General features: G+C 39.4%; 1 protein-coding gene across 1 annotated transcript; it reads left to right on the plus strand.

The window, feature by feature from the left end:
* Positions 1 to 1,595: 1,595 nt before the first annotated feature.
* LOC143292607 (endoplasmic reticulum resident protein 44-like) lies at positions 1,596 to 20,124 on the plus strand. Its single transcript, XM_076603062.1, has 13 exons — positions 1,596 to 1,728; positions 3,871 to 3,955; positions 7,851 to 7,890; positions 8,641 to 8,710; positions 9,126 to 9,171; positions 9,593 to 9,777; positions 10,939 to 11,054; positions 12,160 to 12,217; positions 13,558 to 13,674; positions 14,828 to 14,939; positions 16,402 to 16,549; positions 18,327 to 18,429; positions 19,612 to 20,124. Exons 1-13 carry the CDS (start codon positions 1,687 to 1,689, stop codon positions 19,753 to 19,755), a joined length of 1,266 nt encoding a protein of 421 aa, XP_076459177.1. The 5' UTR covers positions 1,596 to 1,686; the 3' UTR covers positions 19,756 to 20,124.
* Positions 20,125 to 20,937: the final 813 nt, after the last annotated feature.

Consider the following 20,937-nt stretch of genomic DNA (forward strand, 5'->3'; position numbering starts at 1 on the left):
AGCACTGATGCACACACCCGAAAATGGAGTGTGGCTGCCTACATGGTGGGGGCAAATAATCTAAATGGTCATTCACTGACGAAAAAATGTTTCATGTCTGTATGAGTATATGTGTGCGTGACTGAAATCCGACTGAATGACACCGGCATCAGTTGAGGAAACCGGGCGGGCGGAATGGTGATCGAGTGCCCCGGCAATTGATGGCAGCTCGATCAGTGTCAGTCCAGTCACCGGCTGAGTTCTACCAAGGTAGACAACCAGTTGTGCAAATGACTCCGTTGTTTGTAACTTGAAGCGCTTAGAGCTCGGTCTTCGACCGAAGATACTGGCGCTTTATAGTATCTATATCAAACCAAAGGCTGGACGTGGGAAAAAAAATCCGTGCTTATCGATCTATAATCCTTTAAGATAAATGAGTGTGACTGATTAAACCGTCACAACTGACTCACGGTTGCAAGTCTTTCAGTTCATTTAGATTTAGTTGTCGTTCCCAGGCGTATTATTTTCGCCATTCTATCCTGGATTCAAGTCTCAAACTTTCAACGTATGCCCTGGAAAAGCAACAGTGATGTACGTATTAGACCCTTCATTAAGAAAAAAAAGACCAACTCCCGCCCCTCCCCCCGAACCCCCCCCCCCCCCCCCCCGCCCCCAACCTCCCCCAAAACAACAACAACAACAACAAAAAACCAAAACCAAAACAAGCAAACAAAACCCCCCCAAAAAAACAACAACAAAAAACAAGCCACAACAACAACAACAACAAACCCCACCAAACAAACAAAAAACCTGAAAAAAAGAGAGAAAAAGAAGAAGACCAAATATCTGTAATGTTAAAACCGCCTATATTGCTATGATCACCATCCCTGATCAGCATCATCCTAGATCATATTCATCATCATCACTTCAACTGTTGATCGGCACATCATGTCACCCGGCACTAACACTACTATCATTACTACTACATCAGTTGCTGCTGTCGCTGCTGCTGTTTTCATTGCTACTGCTACTGCTGCTGCTGCGACTAGGCTACTTAATTGATACCTGCTGCATACCTGTTGGGACTTTGCAAACAAACAAGACACACTAATGTTTATCGCTTTGAGTTAAATAGTTTAAACACTGCGTGCACACACGCACGCACGCACACACGGGCACACCGTCACGGCAACCGCAAGCACACACACAACACACACACACACACACACACACACACACACACACACACACACACACACACACACACACACACACACACACACACACACACACACTGCACACACACGCGCGCACGCTCACACACACACTCACACACACTCAGCTGCCACTGACACACATACACACACACACTGACACACACACACACAGTCGGCATACACACGCACACACGCGCGTGCTGCTTTTGTGTCCCCCCCTCTTTAAACTTAAATTTCATCCTTTCGCCCCATTTGGGCTGATGAGAATGGCAAATAAGTAGCTGAAAATGTAAAAAAAAACCAAAACAAAAAAAAAACACAACAAAACTCGATCAGTCTTTTCATGGGCAGCGTGTCGCGATGGTGTGATATTACTGTCTTTTGCATATATGGAGTGCAGCCATATAACCCGCAGAAAGCAGCTGTCTGCTTTAGAAGTGGAGGAGGTGCTTAATCTGTTGTTTCGTACGTGTCAGTTTAAAGAAACATCATGCTGCCTGTAAAAACGAAGAGATGCTGGTTTGGATTAATGGTAAGTTTCCATTGAATGAAAACAGTGCCGAAATAGGTGTGTTACATGCAAGGTACGCGTGCCAGTGTAGCATGCCGGTTGTCGGTGAAAGAGACTGACGGATAATTTTAACAGCGATATAGGATTAGCTGTAACGTACATCTAGTGATGTGTTTCATATATTTTATATGTGGTAATCTTAATAAGATATTTTAGGGTTACCAGGGAGATGAGAAGATGTTGTAAAGTGAAGCATTAATACATGTAATTTCAATTCATCCCAAGACTGCATGCCCGGCACAGTCATTAGGTGGCATGGTTGCTGATTTTTAGTGATTAAGTGATTGTCATCGGACATGTTCATATTACTTTTATTGTCCCTTGTTTTTTGCCAGTGACTGTCTGCTCTCTCAGAGCCTGTATGTGTAGTGTGTGAAGACAATGTGCAGGGATGTGTGTGTGTGTGTGTGTGTGTGTGTGTGTGTAGCTCTGCATGCATGTTTGCATGTGTATGCACCTGTTTGTGTCTGTGTGATTGTGTTCCTGCCTGAGTGATTGATTTGGTATGCACTTGCATGTATGTGTAAGAGCATGCATGCATGTGAAGGTGGGATGGATGAGTGAGTGCTTAACGCGTTTAGTGTGTGTGTGTGTGTGTGTGTGTGTGTGTTTCTTAACTACCATAGGCATAACTTCAACAGTGTCAGTAATGATAACGATAGTAATAATAGATAAGTCGCAAACTCCCTATATAATAATGGGCTCTTGGTGCCTCACATGAATTGAAACAGTACATACTACATATACAGTAGTGTATAATAAGATACCACTGCACATGAAAAAACAACACATATATGTATTTCTATAAACACCAAAACAATACTACAAATTGCGGTTATGAACAATCACAGACACACAGACACACACAGACACACATACACACACACACATGCACACGCACACATACACACACAGACACACACACACAGAGTAGCGAGCAGGCATACAGTTGATAGTTGAAAAAGAAGTGTGAAGCAATAGTTATGAACACACTCAAAAGTCACTGCAGAACTTAGGATGATGTGACCAGTGAGTGTGCTGGTTAATGTTACTGTTGATATGTCATTGTCATGTGTCTTAATATCACCAGCTGGTTTTAAAACATCCTATGGTGAACAAAATACTAATGTGGGTTTTTATGGACAGGTTTATGCAACATCTTGGGAAGTCTTAGAATTTAATGTGTAATTTTTTTGATAGAAATGTTAGTCTTGCATTAATATACTGGTATATGTGCATCAGTCCTACAATGATAAATAAATGAATAAATAGATAGATTAAAGAAAATTATATATATATATATATATATATATATATATATATATATATATATATATGTGTGTGTGTGTGTGTGTGTGTGTTTACGTTACTCTTATAATTATTGATAATGCAATGTATAGATGATGACAGGAAACTGTAGGCGACATTGACATATGTATGTATTTACACTTGCAGAGGCAGTCATTCATATGCACACACACACACACACACACACACACACACACACACACACACACACTTACATTTGCATACATACATGCACAGTGTATCATGCGCATACAAGTGACTCGCATTTGTGGTAATGCAATTACACCCATGCATAACATTTGTGAATGTGAACAGTTGAAAATATTTTTACCCCATTCATTTACAAAATCTGCAGTTCCATCTGCTTCCATTGGAAACATTTTATATGACCATCAACCTAAGTTTGAAATAGATCAGAGTTTAATTAAGAACCCAGTTGGCTCTCTTTTGTGATTTTACTATTACTAGTTGAGTAGTTAGTTTTTAAAAATTTTATTCATAATAGTTTTTAATGAAAATTCAGGTGAGCGGAATAGGAAAAGTAGTGATGAAATGAGACATGGGGTGGGGAAAGGGATGGATTTTTTCATCTAAAATGATAATTATGGATAGACATCAAACAAAAGAACGAACGCACACACACACACACACACACACACACACTTGTACCGATACTTGACACAATCTGTAATCTGAAACAAATTTATGACCACAGATCAGTTATGTATAAAAAGAAAGAAAAAAGTTTTATTAAATATATATGATTACAAACTATACCAGATTTCTTTGTTCCAGTCATTATTATTAATCAACCTGGTGGAGTATTGCCATGCTGGGGATGCAGTGGCACTCAATAATGACAACATCAACTCCATCATTGGTAAGTAGGATTTTGATTTTAAACTGTTTGATTCTTTAGTCCTGAGTGGGTGCCACATGGGAAAACAAACAAAAAACAACAACAAAAAACAAAACAAAACAACAACAACAACAAAAAACAAAGAAACAAACGAACAACCACCACTACAGCCCCCACTGCTACCAACACCACCACCTTCACCGAAACCCTTTGACTTCATGCGAATCGAAATTCTTATTGACTACACAACATTGTTGAGTCAGTCATCAATCATCCTCTCAATATTATTTTGGCCAGGCAACTGAACTGGTCACCATGTATTCAGAAACAGGAAAATTGTGATAATGATTTTTTTTAAAAATAAGGAAAAAGTGGTGTTTTGAATTCTGAGTACTATAAAGATAGAATTAGTTTTTGAATGATATGGCATACAACCATGTATACTCCCAGACAATTACAGATCTGTACATGTTGGGAAAAGAAAGAAAACGCATGCCTGGTCAGACAGGTCAGACAGCCTTTAGCATTTTGGTAGTTCTAATCATGGAGAAATAAGTCAGTAATGTCAGTCCCTGTAGTTGTAGACAAATAGAGTGGCTAAGAATAATTTTGCTAATAATGAAACAATTGGGTATTCTTTTTTATACAACCATGTATACTCCCAGACAATTACAGATCTGTACATGTTGGGAAAAGAAAGAAAACGCATGCCTGGTCAGACAGGTCAGAGAGCCTTTAGCATTTTGGTAGTTCTAATCATGGAGAAATCAGTCAGTAATGTCAGTCCCTGTAGTTGTAGACAAATAGAGTGGCTAAGAATAATTTTGCTAATAATGAAACAATTGGGCATTGTTTTTATTATGTGAATTCTGTGTTTCAGACAGAAAATAGAACACATGTCTGAAAGAGGTAGTGTTGTACAGTCAAGACAAATGATGGGAAGAAGTGCAGTTTGAATTAATTGATTTACTCATTATGGTTTGCACCATCACTCAGAAATGAAACCAGCTTGCTGAAGCACTCACACTGGCGGAATTCCAAGACTGAGTGTGCTGATGGCAATCTCACAATTAAAGGGAACTTACCTCACTAGTATTCTGGCAGTCATTTTGACCTCCCATGCACTGAAACCAAGTCAGTCTGAGTGCACTTACTGCTTGTATCCTGTCACAGGCAACGGACGTTCTGTGAACATAAAATCAATCTTTCAAGATTGTGAAAAAGAAATCATACAAAGGATTTTGATGATAGTTATGTAGCCGTGTTACCTGAACCGAGTGGTTCTAATAGGGTACGGTACAAAAGAACTAAACTAAATGATCATTTACTGTATTAAAGGATAGACAAGAATTCCTGCACACAGGCCAGGAACATATAGAGGCCAGTCACAAATGGGTTTTTCTATTGTTTTATTTACAATAGTTATTACATGAGAAGAAGAGCTAAGAAGAAGATATAAGAAGAGAAGGCAAAAGAGAAGATATAAGAAGAGAAGACCTAAGAGAAGACAGTGCAGCGATACGTAGCGAGATGTCAGCCGTTGTGGGAACACACGACACACACTGCTCGCGATGCAGCAAGAGAGAGAGAGAGCAGCTGTGGTCAGATGACTGACCAGGTATGAAGTGACCATTCATCACTCACTGTACCAATTTATGCAAGTTAAGCGGACTGCAAAGACAGTCACGTGTGCTGCAAAGCAGATCGGCTCAAATCAGGCCAAATCTGATGACAACTGTGTTTCTTACAAGGTGTTCAGTGACAGATTTCTAAATGATTCCTGAATGGATTCACGTCGAATAAGTTGCAAAAGAAAGAGCTGAACACGTACTTTCTAATGAGTGTAAAATGAAGTGTTGATTATTTACGCTAAATTTATTAATCACCTGAACAGGGTCAGTTTTAACGAGCTCGTCGCTGAAAATTACAAACTGTGTTAAATCATTTAACGTAGGCAAACATAAATGGAATAGATTTAAAGATGGAATTGTGACGATTCTGCCAGTATATAATACTTGTCGTTTACTGATCTGACAAAAGAGATATTAATTAAATACGGTGGAGCAGAAACACAAGTTCCCGCTCAGCCAATGACGTACTGTGACACTGGCCGAACCATGAGTAGGTTGTCTGGCGAGGAGGACAAAATGATGTAAGCGGCTTTGCGTTCAAACTGGGAGTGACGTCACACATATTCTGCAAGCGGGTTAGTTGCGAAAACTGTCGTCTGCTAATACAGCTTGTGTGTGAATCATTATCTGAAGCCTAAGAGCGCTGTCTGAAGCAGGATGAAGCTAAGTGCTTGGCTACAGTTATATGTTTGTTTTTTCTATGGTCTGTCTTGAAATCAGTTGCTCAGAACTGTCAGCTGCTGCAATGTGTTAGAATTGTACACCTCACCAGCTGCCGTGGCGAAGTGGTTAGCGTCGCGGACTGACGGCTGGGAGGACGCGGGTTCGAATCCCAGCGGAGGTGGGTTTTTCGGCCCATGGCCGGCTCCTACCCAGAGTTGAGTGTGCTGTGGGCTTAAATGGGGAGACTGGGACCACACAGTCGAGTGTCATCCACTTCAAGGATGCGTCTTTGGGTGTGTTGCTCTAATTACCTGACCAACACTGCAAGTGTCTGTATCTCTCGGGCCTGGTTAACGCCGGGATATCATCATGACAGGAAGCGTAGAGTACAGCCTTGTCACGCAGTCCCAAACCAAAATGGACCTCCATAGCAATATCGTCATCATCATCGTCATCCTCCTCCTCCTTCATCGTCATCAATATAAAAACAAAATAGTCTCAAAGTCTGTGGCCTTTCATGCCCTGCTCTCATGGTGACCTCAGTTTCGATGCCCCTCCACTTCCGTGCTTGGGATGAGTCCTGTCAATGTTGTCAGTGTCGGCAGATTCATGGGGGGCTGTTGTTTGAGGGACGTGGTGGCGGTCTCCACTCTGGGAGAGACGCTCACTCAGTCTGGCTCCGCGACTAAGCCATTATTGTCGTTAGTAGGGGGCTTAGTAGGTGGTGTCCTAAGTACGTTAAAACAGAACAGGCACCACTGAACACCACCGAAGTGACTCAGCAGCAGTGCAGGGTCTCCTCTGGTGTGTGGCCTCCAGGCGACCTAACATCGATGGTTCCCTGTGGACTGCTGACGCTGGAACTGCGACGGACGAACCCGGGTGTGGCCGTGTACGGGGGAATCTAAATGAGCGGCGTAGGAGTAATGCCACTGAAGCGGTGCAGATGATGGGGCAGCAAAAAAAAAAAAAAAAAAAAAAGAAAAAAAGAAAGAAAAAAAAGAAGAAAGAATTGTACACCTCAAAAACTGATGTGCTGTGACCTAATTCAACCATTTTCATTTTAACACATTGGTTGGGGTCTACTTACCTGTTGTATCAGATGATTGTCATATTTTTTTTTTTTATACATTTATAAACAGTAAGGCCAAAATCTAGAAAATGTATGTTTAAAGGGGAGGTTACCTACTTCCGGTAGGTTATCGGCCGTAGTACTTTCGTTTTCTCCGCATAGGCGGATAGTAGTTTGCACAGGACAGGAATGTCAGACCCCTGCTGGAGTCTGCACTAGTTGGGTCACGGTAAGTATGTTATTTAAATGTAATTTTAGATAGAAAATTTCCTTTTAAATGATAATTTCTGTTTGTTTATCAGTCATCTTTTCTTTAGTATGTAATTTAATGCACTGGCTACAAATCAAGATTGCAGATTGAGTATACTTCAAATGAGTTAATGGACTGATATCTTAATTAATTTGTGTATCTATAAAATATCTTTCAATAATATAGGCTGTTTTATGCCACATACACAACAGCCACCCTTATTCACACACACGCACATACACACATGCACACTTTTATTTGTGAGAAGTTTGACCATTTGCCATTATCGTTATGTGACAGGGAGGAACGATGTGGTGTTTGTGAACTTCTATGCCGACTGGTAAGCAGTTCTGTTATTATTTATTAACATTTGTTTTCTCAAACCTTTCCAGTTTTGAAAAAGAGTTTATGAAGTAATTCATTGGGCTTTCTGGCAAGTATTTTGCCATTTAACCTCCAAATTTTCCATTTGTGATACATGTCTTTGTGATGACAACTTTAATGTGTGGACTTTGTTCATAGCCATGTCATCATTGGCTTGTTTATAATGTTATTTCTTATACAAAGATGTTATTAAGCTTTATGATGTGAGATATTTTGATTCAAATATATTTTATTATCTAAATGAATGGGTTTTTTTTTGTTTGATTTCATTACAGTGGTTGAGGCAAACTTTTTTTGGTGGTTGTTTTTGCTGTATTTTTTGTTTGATTTCATGATGTTTGTTGAGGCAATATTTTTTTTTTTTTTTTGGCTACCCCACATGATCTACACTAGTTTAAGTGGTAACTGGAGTAATCCCATGCTGCTAATTCCAAGTCCTCCAAGGGAGCTATCAGTGTTAAGTTGCCAGGAGCCCACCATGAGTTATCTCCAGAGCTTTTCTATTTTTATATTTTGAAAGTATTTGTTTCAGTTATCATGTGCTTATGTTACCAAACAACTTCTTATCCAGCCAGTTCCTTTGTGACTTTCTGTTGTTGCAGTCAGTATGTCTCTTTTGGTGTCATTTCTTTTTGTTTCTACTGTCAGTCTGCTGTTGTTTTATTCATTTATCTGGTTGTAACATTTGTTTGAAATCTGCTGGCAGGTGTCGCTTTAGTCAGATTCTGGCTCCAGTTTTTGATGAAGCCTCCAGGAAAATATCTGAAGAATTTACGGTAAGTTTTTTAGTATCGAGCAGTACTTTGTATTTTTGAAAGTAATTGATATAATTATATATATATATATATTTTTTTTTTTAAATTGATTTTTAACACTAGATGTTAGTGGGACCACATGTGTACATTTTATTCAGTTGAGGAAGATGTAACATTTCAAATCAGAGGTCAAAGGTCAGTACATCATATCTGGTGCAGTAATTGGTCATGGTGAGAGTTAAAAATGTTGTTGAAAATCCAGGCAAGAGATTAATTAAGTGCACTATATGATGCCTTTCAAATTTCTTCTTGAAGGGGTTCCATTTTCATTTGTATTATTTCTGTGTATGTGTTTATTGTGAAACTGCAGGAATAAAGTGTGTTACTTTTCATAACACAGACTGCTGTTTTTCATGGGTTGCTTTTGTTTTTCCAGCAACCTGGAAGAGTGATGTTTGCAAAGGTGGATTGTGACAGAGAAGGTGAGATTTTAGTTCTCTTTTTGCAAGTCAGTATAGGCTTTTGTATTTATATGTTAATTTGTGTGCATGTTAGCATGAACAGACACCGACTAATGAATAGAAAGAAAATAATAATTATTTCTTCCTGTTTGTCCTTACAGAATGAAACAATGTTTTCTTGTTTATAAATTTTGTTGCTTGATGTATGGATTTTATGAAGTCATTTGATATTTTTTTTTAATGGTATACTTTTTTGGTTTAGGGTAGCAATTTCAGACAGTGATAATATACCTGTTCATTTGTGTGCACATGTGTGCATCACAAAATCACTTTGCATATGTGCATAAACAAATGAATGCAAATATATGAAATTAAAGGAAATCATTGTTATTGTTTGTTTACCATCCTTTGCACTGACAGATGTTTCCCTTTTTGTCTCCAGTGACCATTGCATCACAGTATCGCATCTCTAAGTACCCAACTCTGAAGCTGTTCCGTAACGGACAGATGGTCAAGAAGGAGTACCGAGGCCAGCGGTCAGCAGACGCTTTGGCAGCCTTCATCCGTGATGAGCTCAAAGACCCTGTCGTGGAACACAACACTTTGGACAAACTGGATGAACTGGATGTACGATAAGTTTATTTCCGTCTTTTTGTCTTTCCTCTTTCTCTCTTTCGTTGTGTATATATACTTTTAGACAGTTCTTCGAGTTGTTTGGGCATTTTCATTGCATACATGCCTGTTGTATAGAATTTTCTGTATTTGTTCTGGAAAACCAACAAAAATGTCATCACGTTAAGAAAATATTGAATCTGTGGGTGTTGGCATCGTGTCAGTTCCTTACTATAACATGCTGAGTGTACAATACTGAAAAAGTAAATCCTCTCACGTAACTCTTTCACCACTATAGGCAACCCTAGTCCACTAGACAGTGCACCACCATATATAACTTTAGTCAGCTTGGAGGGGTCATGCTAAAAGGACCGTTTTTCACATTGCAACAAAGCTTGACTACTGCAGCCAGTTTCCCACCAGTTGAATGATTACCCAGATTGAAGTGAAAAACTCTAAAGTGTTGTTTTGACATGAGCCGAAAGCCTGTGACTGAGAGCATTGTATCAGACATATTTGATGCGCTGGAGAGTGTTTTTCACAAAGAAACTTGGGGGTGAAAGAGTTAAAATGAGGGGGGTTGGGGGGAATGGGGGGGGGGGGTAGAGGGTGGATGCTTAAGGGGTGTGGGAGGTGTTGAAGGGGGATGGGTAAAAGAGGGGAAGAAAGCATGTTCTTGAACCAGAACTTTGGGGTCATTGACCTGATATATCCTGTTCTCTTCAGCTGTCTCTGGTTGAACTGCTTTCCTTCTAACAGATGCTCCCATAAATTTAACATTAGACACTCCACTTCCACAGCATGTTTTAAATCTTCTCTTAACACTCACCTGTTCAATTAGTATTGATATCTTTGTCTACCACAGGAAGAACTGGATCCTGTCCATGCTTTGTGTGTGTGTGTGTGTGTGTGTGTGTGTGTGTGTGTGTGAGAGAGAGAGAGCAAGTGAGTTGGATGAGTTGTGTTATAATGTCTGTTTGAAATTTTATTATTTCCTTGTTTTTTGTTAATGAGTTTTTGTATGTAAAGCGCTTCGAGCTGTATTTGAGAAAAAGCACTGAATAAGTGTCTTCATTCTTCTTCTAATCATATCATCATATAGTATAATTATATGATAATGTAGTTATAGTTATACAATGATATAATCATTATTATCTTAATTTGCTCTGCTTGCAGACCAAGAAGCGTCAGATGTTGGGTTACTTTGAGAGCAAGGACTCTGACAACTATAGGAACTATGTGAGGGTGGCCAGCATGTTGCGAGATGACTGCAACTTCAATGCTGCCTTTGGGTCAGTCTTTCTGCGTCTCTCCTGTGTGTTTAGTTTATGACATGTTCTGATATGACTGCAACTTCAAAGCTGCCTTAGGCTCAGTCTTTCCACCTCTCTCTCTTGTCTTCTTTTGTTTACGGAATAAAGCTAAGGTTGCTTGTTTGCTACAGTTAGTGGCATTAGAATTTTTAAAAGTAATTTTTTGCCAATAGTAAATTATGGGGTAGACTTTACTTGTGATTATGTTGTTTTTATAGTTTGTACGCTTTTACATCCTCTTGAGTGTCACAGGCTATTAAAAAAAACAACTGTGATGAATCTTTTGTGTATTCATTGTTCATTTTGCTGTTTTTTCATCTTTGCACGACAGTGGAATGTATGTTTTATTATTGTTATCATTGCTGTTATGTTATGGCCATTGCATTAGCTAGTGGATAAAGAGAGCACATGGAGAATTGATGTTTGTGTATAGATGTTTGTGACATGAAGGTTTTCTTCTTTTTAATTTCTGGGCAGAGGTATGACATCCTAGTCAACTGAGCTTTGAGGGATGACTGTGGCATCAATAGATGTTTGTGTTTGCCTAGGATACTGTCAGCCCTGTCTGAATTTGAACCAGAGACAGATGTCTCATTTTCTAAATCATTTAGAGGTGGGGTTGTTGATGCATGGTGGTGGTACCTATTCTGGGGAAGGAAAACTTAATGGCCAGGTATAACGAATATATGAAGATATGCCATTTATTCTGTGATTCGATTGGGAGAGTACTTGATGATTTTCTATAGAATTTGGGCAGTTATTGATTTTTTTTTTTTATAGTGTCACTTTAATAGGTGGTTGGTACATATCTCAGGGGGTGATCTTTTTGTCCAAAGGATACAGCAAAAGTCAATATAAATGACCAAGGGAAGGGAGTGAGTAATCCATGTTCCTTGAGAATGTGAACAAGAGACCTCTAGGTAATCTATAGGTGAAATCATTCTGGTCCTCTAAATCTTGTATGATCAGGAATTTTGCATATTTGTTTATTAACTTAAATTTTTAATTTTTTTTTTATTGCTCTTGTCCTTGTCAAATGTAGTTGTATGTGCATTTCTCCCATTGTGTTTTGTTGTTTGTGTAGGGCTGTGTCTGCCTCAGAGAGGATTGGAGGGGACAGTGTGGGCTTCAGACAACCCAATGTAAGTTGGCTTTGAATTCTAGTGTTAACTGTTTTGTGCATTTGCCCTGTTCACTGTTCACCATCACAGCTGATGCAGATTTTTGGGAGGAACATGGCAAAATTGTTAACCCATTCAATCCTAGGGAATTTACACCCTCACACATTTCCCTTTCATATTCTTGCTGAAAAACACAGAAAATATACTGAAATTGACTGCTTTTCCTCCCAAATCACCACATATAGACATAGCTGGAAATGCTGTAAAAGTTAGTTTCCTTTGCCTGCATTTAATTCACATGTAAGAACATGGAAACTGTTTAAATGAAACAAATTTTGACCCCCAAGCAGTGCTTGGGTGCAGGGTCTTTGAGGGTCTGGTCTTGCACTTTCTCCCAACTTCGACTCAAAAATCAAACTTAGTTTCCAGTCATTTGGGTGAGACGGTAATGTAGCACTGAAAAAGAACCCATGGCAACTTAAGTGTTGTCCTCTGGCAAAATTCTTCAGAAGAAATCCACTCTGATGGGAACATAAATATGAATGCATGCATTAGGGGCCTGACTAAGCACACTGGGCTATTCTGATGGTCAGGCATCTGCCTAGCAGATGTGGTGTCGCATGTGTGAATTTGTCCAAACTCAATGATGCCTTCTGGAGAAACTGAAACTGAAAACTGAAACTGAAGAAATGTTAACTGTTTGTGCATTTACCCTGTTCACTGTAATGCTGACATGGATCACCTGTAATACGACCCATCTGTGTTTTTTCCTTTGTAAGATGTTGATTAGCAACAGAAATAACTAGTTCAAACATTACATATTTTAAGTGCAGTATTTTGCCAGCATTGAGGGTTTGTTTCTCACTTGGTATTGGTATTTATAGCACTGTTGGTGCCCCATTGCAAAAAATTGCTTTCCTTTTAAATTTTGCTTTGTTAATAGACGTGCAATCAGTCATCAGTGCTAGTGGATTCATGGAAAGTTATCTGTGGAGAGATGTGGTAAGGAGCAAAATTCACATGTGCCATGAAAACATATTTCCTTGAATAGTTTAATGTTTGTGTGTGTGTTGTGATTAGATGTCTGACTTTTTTTTTTATTATTGTTTTTCATTTTTATACACAGTTTAAACCTAATTGTTTGTTAAAACTGATGGATTAGAAATATATATATTTGCCTTGAAACTGTGCCAATCTCTTGAAAAATGAAACTGCATTTGAAAATTATCATGATTTTGCCTGAAAATTGTACATGTATGTTGAAAGCTCACATGGCATTCTGCTGTTTGTTTCTGTTGCATTCCAAGTTTAAATCTGAAACATTTTTCAGTATCTGTGAATCACTTGTATTGTGTGTGCAGACAAAAGGACAAGATGTTATGTTCATGGGCCCCTTAAACAACTTTGATCAGCTCTTTGCCTGGGCCTTTGAGAAGTGTGTGCCCCTTGTACGAGAGATCACCTTTGAGAATGCTGAGGTGAGAACTGTTTTGATGTACGCTAGATAGCTGTGTGTCTTCCTGCGAGGGAGATCCCCTTAGATGAGTGGTGGCCTTGTGGTAATGTATCTGACTGAGAATCTGAGTGCTCAGGTTTGGATCCCACACTTGCCAGTATTTTCTTCCCTTGCACTAGACCTTGAGTGGTGGTCTGGATGCTAGTCATTCAGATGAGAGGATAAATTGAGGTCCTGTGTGTATCATGCATTTAGCACTCGTAAAAGAACCCATGGTAATAAAGGGTTGCCCATGGCAAAGTTACATAGAAAAATCCACTTTGATAATAAAACAAATACACTTGCAGGCAGAAAAAATGAAGAAAAATAAAGTGTGGCGCTGCTTTGTGGTAACATGCAGCCTGCACTTCACACACAGAAATCACAGACAAAGTGTAACACAATACAATACAAAAATGTAAGTTAAGTCAGAGCTGTTCACTAGAACATATATTTGTGTGACTGTCTGTAATGACTACCATTGCTGAGAAGGACCATGTATGATGTCTTTGTGCCTGACTAAAGGATACCAGCTTTGCAAATGCTGAAGTTAGAGCTGCTTTCCAGTACATATCAGGTGTCTAAATAAGTTTTTCTCTCTTGCAGTTTTCTCCCACAAAGGATTTCATTGTATGATTTATTTTCTTTGATATTAGTATCCCACAATATGCGGTGGATCAACTTGGAGAAACAAATATTATACATATACTTTCATTTGCATAGTTAGATCAAATTATAATGAGTTTATTTATGATTTAAACATTTTTCAGCTTGGTCAGTGCAAATTTTGGAAGACTTTGCGAAACATTGATTGTCTTGTTGACAATGTGAGTGTGTAGAGCACCAAACCTTGCTATCACAAGAAAACAGGAAATCTTCTTCTGCCACTTCATTCAGGTCTTCCCTGTAAACCCACTCATTTAAAAATGTTATTATATACTTCTTTTCTGTGTGTATGTATTTGTGTGTGTATGTGTACATGTGTGCATGGTTTTTATTGTTTTTGTTTTTGGTGTGTGTGTGTGTGTGTGTGTGTGTGTGTGTGAGTAAAGTGCCGAGAGCCCTATTTAGAGAATAGGCACTATATAAATCTGCATTATTATTATATCATCACCAGTGATGTTCCTATTTTTCAGGAACTAACTGAGGAGGGTCTGCCATTCCTGATCTTGTTCCACAAGCCTGAAGACACGGAGGTGGCAGACCTTTACCGCAGCGAGGTTGCTAAACAGATTTTATCTGAAAAAAGTAAGTGGATTTCTGCTGTGATTTTGTTATGGAAGGTTACTTCTGTGTGTTTGGCTATGCTTCTAGTGACTATTTTTGCCTACATATAATGAAACACTACTTTATGTGTTGACATTTACCTACGTTTTGATAGAATCTTTGTGGAACACAGTAAGTTTGTTTCGTTTACATCATCAGAGCACTTCATGTTAATGATGTCCTTTTTTTTGCTTTAAACTGTCTATGCAAACATTGATTTGATCACCATATAGTTTGCTTTTTTTCTGGTATTTATATTCAATATGTTACATGTTGTATCACTGCTTTTGAGTTACTCTTGTTATTATTTGTGTTCAGATAGAAGTTAGGGTTGTTTTATTGGAAAGTACTAGAATACAGAGTTATTGCTCCTCATGATTGTTCTTTGAAAAGTACCGGAGTTATTGTTCCTTGACATGTATGTGCTGTACTGCATTCATTGATTCATTCAGCTTGCATATGTGTAACACCCTTGTTGGTTTTTGGACAGTTTCAGCCTTCTTGTATGTTCTTGCTGGAGTCATTGAATTTCAGTCATAAAGAAATTCCTTGCCAGCGAAAACTGACTGCCTTTGCATAGTTTCAGTTTCTCAAGCAGGCATCACTGCATTTGTACAAATCAATATACTCTGCACCACATTTGTTAGGCAGATGCCAGACCAGCAGCATTACTCAACCCACTAGTCAGCCCTTGAGTGCATGCATATGTATTTGTGTACCAATTAGAGTGGATTTCTTCTACAGAATTTTGCCAGAAGACGCCTTTATTTCCGTGGGTTCTTTTCAGTGCTCCAAGTGCTTGCTGCACACGGGAGATTGGTTTATCATCTCATCCAAATGATAGATGTTTGGGATTTGAACACAGAACCCAGTGGATACTGTATTGGCAGATAAGTGTCTTAACCATAAACCATTCTGCCACCTTCCTCCTTTTGACGGGTGCAATAGCCGAGTGGTTAAAACGTTGGACTTTCAGTTTGAGGGTCCCGGGTTTGAATCTCAGTAACAGCGCCTAGTGGGTAAAAGGTGGAGATTTTTCTGATATCCCATGTCAGCAGATGGTCAGACCTGCCAGTGCCTGAATCCCCTTTGTGTGTATACACATGCACAAGATAAAATAAGCATGTTAAAGATCCTGTAATCCATGTCAGCATTTGGTGGGTTATGGAAACAAGAACATACCCAACATGCACACCCCAGAAAACAGAGTATGGCTGATACATGGTGAGGTAACGAAGAAAATGGTCATACACGTAAAATGTTACATGTCTTTATGGGTGTGTATGTGTTTTGTAACTGAAACCTGATTGAATGGACAGTTATGCAAATGACTCCGCATTTGTAAAGCACCTGAAGCTTGGTCTCCGACCAAGGATAGGTGTTGTATAAATACTCATATCATCATCATATGTGGATGATAACGGTGTGTGATATTTGCTTTCAGACAGTGTGAACTTTCTGATTGCCGACGGCTCCCAGTTCACCCACCCCCTGCACCACCTGGGGAAGAGTGTCTCTGACCTGCCAGTGCTGGCCATTGACAGCTTCCGTCACATGTACATTTTCCCCCATGATGTCAGAGAAGGCTTGAGGTGAGCTGCTGGCTGGCTGGCTGGCTGGGCCTGTGTCCCCTCCCTCCTCCTCCCTCTCTCTCTCCCTGTTATTTCATCCTTTGCAACTTTTTTTTTTCTTTTCCCATTTTTATTCGCTGCCCCATCTTGCAACAGTTCAGTGGCATTACCCCCACCCCACTCATTCCACATCACCCATACATACAGCCACATCCAGGTTCATCAGTCACAGTTCCAGTGTCGGCAGTCCACAGGGAACTATCATTGTTATGTCACCAGCAGGCCACACACTTGAGGAAACCCTGCACTGCTCTCTTGCAACACTTACCAATCAATTATTCCAGTTGTTTGTTTCCCTTTTTTTTTTGGACCATATACTCTTTATATTAAAAAAAAAAAAAATTAACACTCTCTGCAAATTGTTGGAGGTGGTGATATAACTCTTTGGTCAATGTGTATGTGTGTGCACATGTGTGTACTCTTTGTGGCTCTGTGCATTTGTGTGTGTATATTGTGCACATACTTATTAAATGAGCCCATTTTTGTGTGTCGTGTGTGTGTGTGTGTGTGTGGCTTTTGCTCATGAACTGGAACTACCAGGGAAACAAAAACACATTATTTTTCATAAAGCATTACAAGAAGTGGTCAGAAAAATAGTCACTTTTTTTTTTTTTAAAGCTTCCCTCTTGAATTACCATTTCTAAGATACATGTCATTGTGTGACAGTTGTTCCGCATTTACTGTTATATTTATATTTTTTGCATTCTCTAAACTTGGCACTTTGAACTGATATTCTGACCCAACAACAAGAGCAGTCATTATTATCATTTTATGTTCAAACAGGAACTTCTTTTGCTAAGCATGGAAGTTTTATTTATTTTGCAAACGTTTTGGTGCAGATAGTAAAAAAGGGAAATTACTCTGTAATTAATGCTAGGGGACTTAATTTGCTTTAAACTGATCTTTCTCATCTTAAACATTACATTTTGAAATTATACTCAATACATAAAAAGCTTGGATTTTTTTAAAAGTGTATCACAAGTGAGTCTTGAAGGCCTTGCCTCTCTTGTTTTTAATTATGTGACCTGGTTGAAGACATAATTTGACAAAAAACCAAGAACGCCAGAGAATCGACAGACAGACAGAAAATACAAAAAAAAACTTGGCCGTATGAAGAGCACAGGAACAGGAGTCAAGATGGCTGCTGGAAAAAGAGGGCACTAGTCAGGGGGGCAAAAGGGAGGTTACCTACTTCCGGGAGGTTATCAGCCGTAGCTACTTTCAGAGAGAGCATTGTGTCAGTGTTTTGTTTCCTCCACCCCCCTCCACATATTTGAAGCATTTGTTTCTCGTTAGTATGTTAATTAAAGTTTTATTGCTTTTATCAGGCCCAGCACTCGGTTTATATCGGAGATGGCCATAAGCTTACAGATAGGCCTATATCGAAGTGAGAGCTGCATGATAAGTGGTTTCTCCACTGCAATGGGAATTCATTTCCAGCTGAGTTTTGTTAAGGACTATGACTCAAACTAGGAGGCAAGATTGCACTGGCTCTTAGCACTGCAGCCTGTGGGGCTAGTTGGCTCGTGGAAATCATCCCAACACCAACTGTCTTGAAGCCCTCATGGCTGAGAGACTATTCTAAAGCCCTCTTGGCTGAGAGAGTGGGGATGTAACTTGGTCAAGACTCTCTTCACTATAATCAGTTTCCAGCCCAGATAGTCAGGACAGCAGTTGCCTCCTCTGCTGTTCTTAGAGTCATAGTTGTACATGACTATCATTTATTGCTTCTGTTTAGAACTCCTGGACTCCTGAAACAGTTTCTGAATGACCTGCACTCCGGGAAACTGCACAGAGAGTTTCACCATGGACCGGATCCAACTCCTGCTGCTCTATCCCCCGTGAGTAATGGTGATTGAAATAATGATAATAATGATACTGATTCTAATAATACTATTTATTAATGATAATACTAATAACACTAACAGTAATGGAAATAATATAGATAATAAAAATACAAATGATAATGGGGGGTTGGGGTGGGTGGGCTTTGTTGCATTGTTAAGGGAGCACTTCTTTTTCCTTTTTTCTCTGTTTTTATTTTTTATTTATTTTTTTTTTAATGCTGCATGTTGGGCTTTCTTAATTGGCTGGGGAGAAAAAAAAATGGGAACGGGGGATAAATCATTCACACCCATCTGCAAGTGGATAAGCCAAAAACAAGAGAACAGTAGAAAATATTAACTTGCTTCAAAAGAATTTCTAGTGGATTGTGTCACTGATCATAACTGTAGAGATGAACCATGTTTGGTGGGAGCATACTTGATGTCTCAAGAATTCACTGTGGTGTTTACTTCTGACATTTGGTTTTTTTCCCTTAATACATCCATCTATGAGTGTGAGGGTTTCTTTCTTTTCCATTCATCTGTGTGGTTCTTTCTTTAAGCAAGATGTATTTGTTTTGAAATTGTCTGGTAGATTCATTTTTAATGTGTTTGTGTGTGTGTGTGTGTGTGTGTGTGTGTGTGTGTGCGCATGAGAGTGCGTGCGTGTATGGCGGTGGGGGTGGGGTGGGCGTGTGGATATGCATGTTTCTGTATGTGTATGCTTGTGTGCATTTTTTGTATGTGTATGCTTGTGTTTGTGTGTGTGTGTGTGTGTGTATGCATACTTGCATATGTGTTTGCATGTCTGTGTGTGTGCATGCTTGTGTTTGTGTGTGTGTGTGTGTGTGTGTGTGTGTGTGTGTGTGTGTTCAAGTAAATTAACAAAACCTGGAAAGGGTGTGTTACTTTCAGTTACATTTAGAACATACTTTCTGTGTATGTTGAAGAGTGTTTCATTACAAATCATTATTATTGGCGTGTGTGTGTGAGCAAGCGCGCACGAGCACAGATGTGAGTGTATGTTTGTGTGTATGTGTGTGTACGTGCGTGTGTGTGTGTTTTGCTAGTTTCGGTGACATTGTTGGACTGGAATTGTGATTCAGTGAGTACGCGTCGTTATTGTATCTTCCACACCCCAAAAGGGGAAATAGGGATTACATTTCTTTGAATCTTTGAATCTGTGTATGTGTGTGTCAGGATGGAAACGCTCCGGGTCACATCCCCAAGGACCAAGGTGTGGCGGATGGCCAGGGTCAGAAGGAGACGCAGCCACCAGAGTCCACCTTCCGGAAGCTGGCCCCATCACGCAACCGCTACACCATTCTACGCGATGAGCTCTAGTCCTGCCCAGAGTCAGTGAGGGGTTGTGCTTTATGCAGGAGAGCGGATACCATTGATTTCCGTCTGGTGGTTTTTCTCTGGTGGTTCTCATAGCAGCAGCTTTTACCCATTGTCATCACATGGGGGGGAAGTACAAGGTTATATGAACTCTGTGTGTGTGTTAGCGTGTGTGTTTGTTTGTGTGTGTGTGTGTGTGTGTGTGTGTGTGTGTGTGTGTGTGTGTGTGTGTCCTTTTATTATTTTGGTGATGTGGGTTGTGTTGAGGGAATAGAGGGAGTGTAGGGGGTGTATTTAGAAATACAAGTTTACATGAATGTGTGGTTGTGTGTGTCTGCTGTAAGTCTCCTTTTTTTTAAGATTGGGGGTGGGTAGGGGGGAGAGGTGTATAAAGGTGGCGGGGGTTGGGGGGGGCGAGGGGGTTGGTGTCATGAACATACAGTCTAATTTTTTTGATTAGTTTTTTTTTTTTTTTTTTTTTAAAGAATGGATCATTGCTGGATTACTGGTTCATACTAATCATGTATTCATATACACACAAGTATCAGCTGATAGAATTGAGTTTTGGGGACACAAATCACATTTTCTTTTCTTTTTATCAATTTTGTATGTTTGTGGGGAAAATAAAAGGAACGTATCTGTAGCCCCAGATCTGTTAAGTGTTACATTGTCATTTAGTGATTGAGTGCTTGGGAGTGTCTGCCTTTTTCTGTTTCCGTGCATATCTGTAAGCTTTGCAGAAGCATTCTCAGTTTTGAGATGTGTGAATTGCTGGAAACTATCATTGTGTGTCAGTTTGTTTTGTTTGGATTTTTTTTCTGTAAGTTAAAAAAATTTTTTTATTGTGTGTTTGTTATATTTTTTATTGTATTAGAAATTATTTGATGTTTTATCAGAATTTGTCAAGTTCTGTTTTTTGTTGTGAATGTGAATAAATAATTGTGTTGTTTTGATAGTTGAGTTGAAATTTTCTGCTGAATTGTAAGATTTTATTTGATTCTTCGGTAAACAGCATCTCACAGGAGCAAGTTCAGTACAGCTATAAAACTAGTGTGCATTTATATGTGCTAGAATGAGAAAGTTCCTGTTTAGATGTTCTGAAGAATATACAAATATCATTTAATCTTTTTGGGGGTTGGGGTGGGGGATTTGTTCTGAGGAGGTGGTGGAAGGGTCGGCTGATGG

This window comes from Babylonia areolata, chromosome 18 (assembly GCF_041734735.1).
Source record: "Babylonia areolata isolate BAREFJ2019XMU chromosome 18, ASM4173473v1, whole genome shotgun sequence".
In the NCBI taxonomy this organism is placed as follows: Eukaryota; Metazoa; Mollusca; class Gastropoda; order Neogastropoda; family Buccinidae; genus Babylonia; species Babylonia areolata.